At 42.9% G+C, this 2,020-nt stretch overlaps 1 protein-coding gene across 1 annotated transcript in view; it reads left to right on the top strand.

Moving 5' to 3' along the window:
- GDF3 (growth differentiation factor 3) overlaps positions 1-1,410 on the top strand; it is a 4,536-nt gene extending 3,126 nt beyond the window's left edge. The window contains exon 2 of the mRNA XM_004692579.1: positions 587-1,410. Within this exon, the coding sequence (XP_004692636.1) occupies positions 587-1,410 (824 nt within the window). The remainder of the gene's footprint in view (positions 1-586) is intronic.
- Positions 1,411-2,020: the final 610 nt, after the last annotated feature.

Below are 2,020 nucleotides of genomic sequence, written 5' to 3' on the forward strand. Positions count from 1 at the left end.
TGTGCTGACTCTTCAACCTCTATGTCCCCCTGCGCAGACTCTATCCCTGGCGTGCGGGCACGGCACATATTTAAAAACATTTATGTATAGTAACATAGCTGATGTCTTATTAAAGCAACAAATAAAATCTGGCAAAGGATCTAGAACTCTAATTTCAAAGTAGTGTGAGCATAAGTGCTGTTTTAGGATTTTTTTCATGATCTAACATATGAACATACCTATGATTTGTATTGGCATAGGCCCAGATAACAGTGGAATTTGTTGCTGATATTCATGATGAAAAGAGATGCCCTATTTCATTGAAGAATTTAGTGAAAATAAGTATTTTTTCCTAGATTTAGGAAACTTCCAAAGTCTGTGCAGGACAGCTCTGCAGCTGCAGGTGTAAGATCAGGGTCTTTGGCCTTGAATGAAGAATGAGAGAAACAAATGGTCCCAAATGCTAGGGTTTGTGTGTAAATGATAATTTGCTGCTTTTGTTCTGTGTGCGTGGCTATCCACCTTACATTGGGTATTTCAATCATACAGGTAGATAGAAAAGTAAAGTATGTTACAGTGCCCCTCACATGTGTCTGTTCCCATCTAGGTTTCTTCTTATACTCGAAATCTTCCCAAGTCTCGTGCCTGCAGAAGCTCCTTTATTTTAACCTGTCTGCCATCCAAGAGAAGGAACAGCTAACAGTGGCCCGGCTGGGCCTGGACTTGGGGCCCAACACTTACTACAACCTGCACCCTGAGTTGGAGTTGGCGCTGTGCCTGGTTGGGGATCCTCATGTGTGGGGCCCATCCACCCCGAGGTCAGGTAGAGTGTTAATCTTGCAGTCCGTGCCATGGCCTCAAGGCACTCTTCACTTCAACCTGCTGAGTGTGCTAAAGGATCGCAAGAACAGCTCCCTGAAGAACTTAGGTTTGTTCCTCGAGATACTGGTTAAAGGAAGCGGAGACTCACAGTGGAATTTTCAGCATGAGGTCACCTGTTCTAGACTGAGAGCTTCCCTGAGTGCTTCCTTGCTGGTAGTGACCCTAAACCCTGAGCAGTGTCACCCTGCTCTACGAAAAAAGAGAGCAGCTCTCCCTGCCCCTCAGGCTTCCTGTAAGAATCTCTGCCATCGTCACCAGCTGTTCATCAACTTCCAGGACCTGGGCTGGGACAAGTGGATCATCGCCCCCAAGGGCTTCATGGCAAATTACTGTCACGGAAACTGTCCTTTCTCACTGACCACCTCCCTCAACAGCTCCAATTACGCTTTCATGCAAGCACTGATGCATGCCGTGGACCCGGACATCCCCCAGGCCGTCTGTATCCCCACCAGGCTGTCCCCCATTTCCATGCTTTATCAGGACAATGATGACAACGTCATTCTACGACATTATGAAAACATGGTGGTGGATGAATGCGGCTGTGGGTAGCTGTCAAAAATAGGCACAGGGTGTTTTTAAAGTAAATCTAATAAAACTATCTGTCTTTGTATAAACTGTTGGGTCTGAAATAATCTATTTATGCTTATAGTTTATCTTCATGATGGAAAAATCCATCATGATTAATGATAACCTTGATTATCCGCATGCATACGCATTATGTACTTTATAACACACTGGACTATACAGAGGAAAACTGACACCAACGTGAGGCTTATTCTGTTCTATGTGTTACTCATCAACATCATTTCACTGTCTTTTGAGGTAGGCATTGTTACTTAGTTTCATACATAAAGAAGCTGAGATTTAAATTAAACACATTACAGATTTTCCTAGTAGTCAGCTTTCCATGGCAGATCTCATATACTAATTGTTGTTACTTTAAAAAAAAAAAATATATATATAAATTAATATAGAAAAATACCAAGAGTTGCATTGTGATTTATACTAGGAAAGAACAAGGGTCTTTTACTTTTATCAACTTTTTTTGGGCAGAAATGATGGTAGGTGGTTATGTTACAGGACAGGGTGAGAGGGATACCCCTGAAGCCCTAAACCTGCCTGCTCTAAGTGAGTTCTGTCATCCGCCGCAAGAAGACAA

This window comes from Condylura cristata, unplaced genomic scaffold (genome assembly GCF_000260355.1).
Source record: "Condylura cristata isolate star-nosed mole 26May11 unplaced genomic scaffold, ConCri1.0 scaffold00034, whole genome shotgun sequence".
Lineage (NCBI taxonomy): Eukaryota > Metazoa > Chordata > Mammalia > Eulipotyphla > Talpidae > Condylura > Condylura cristata.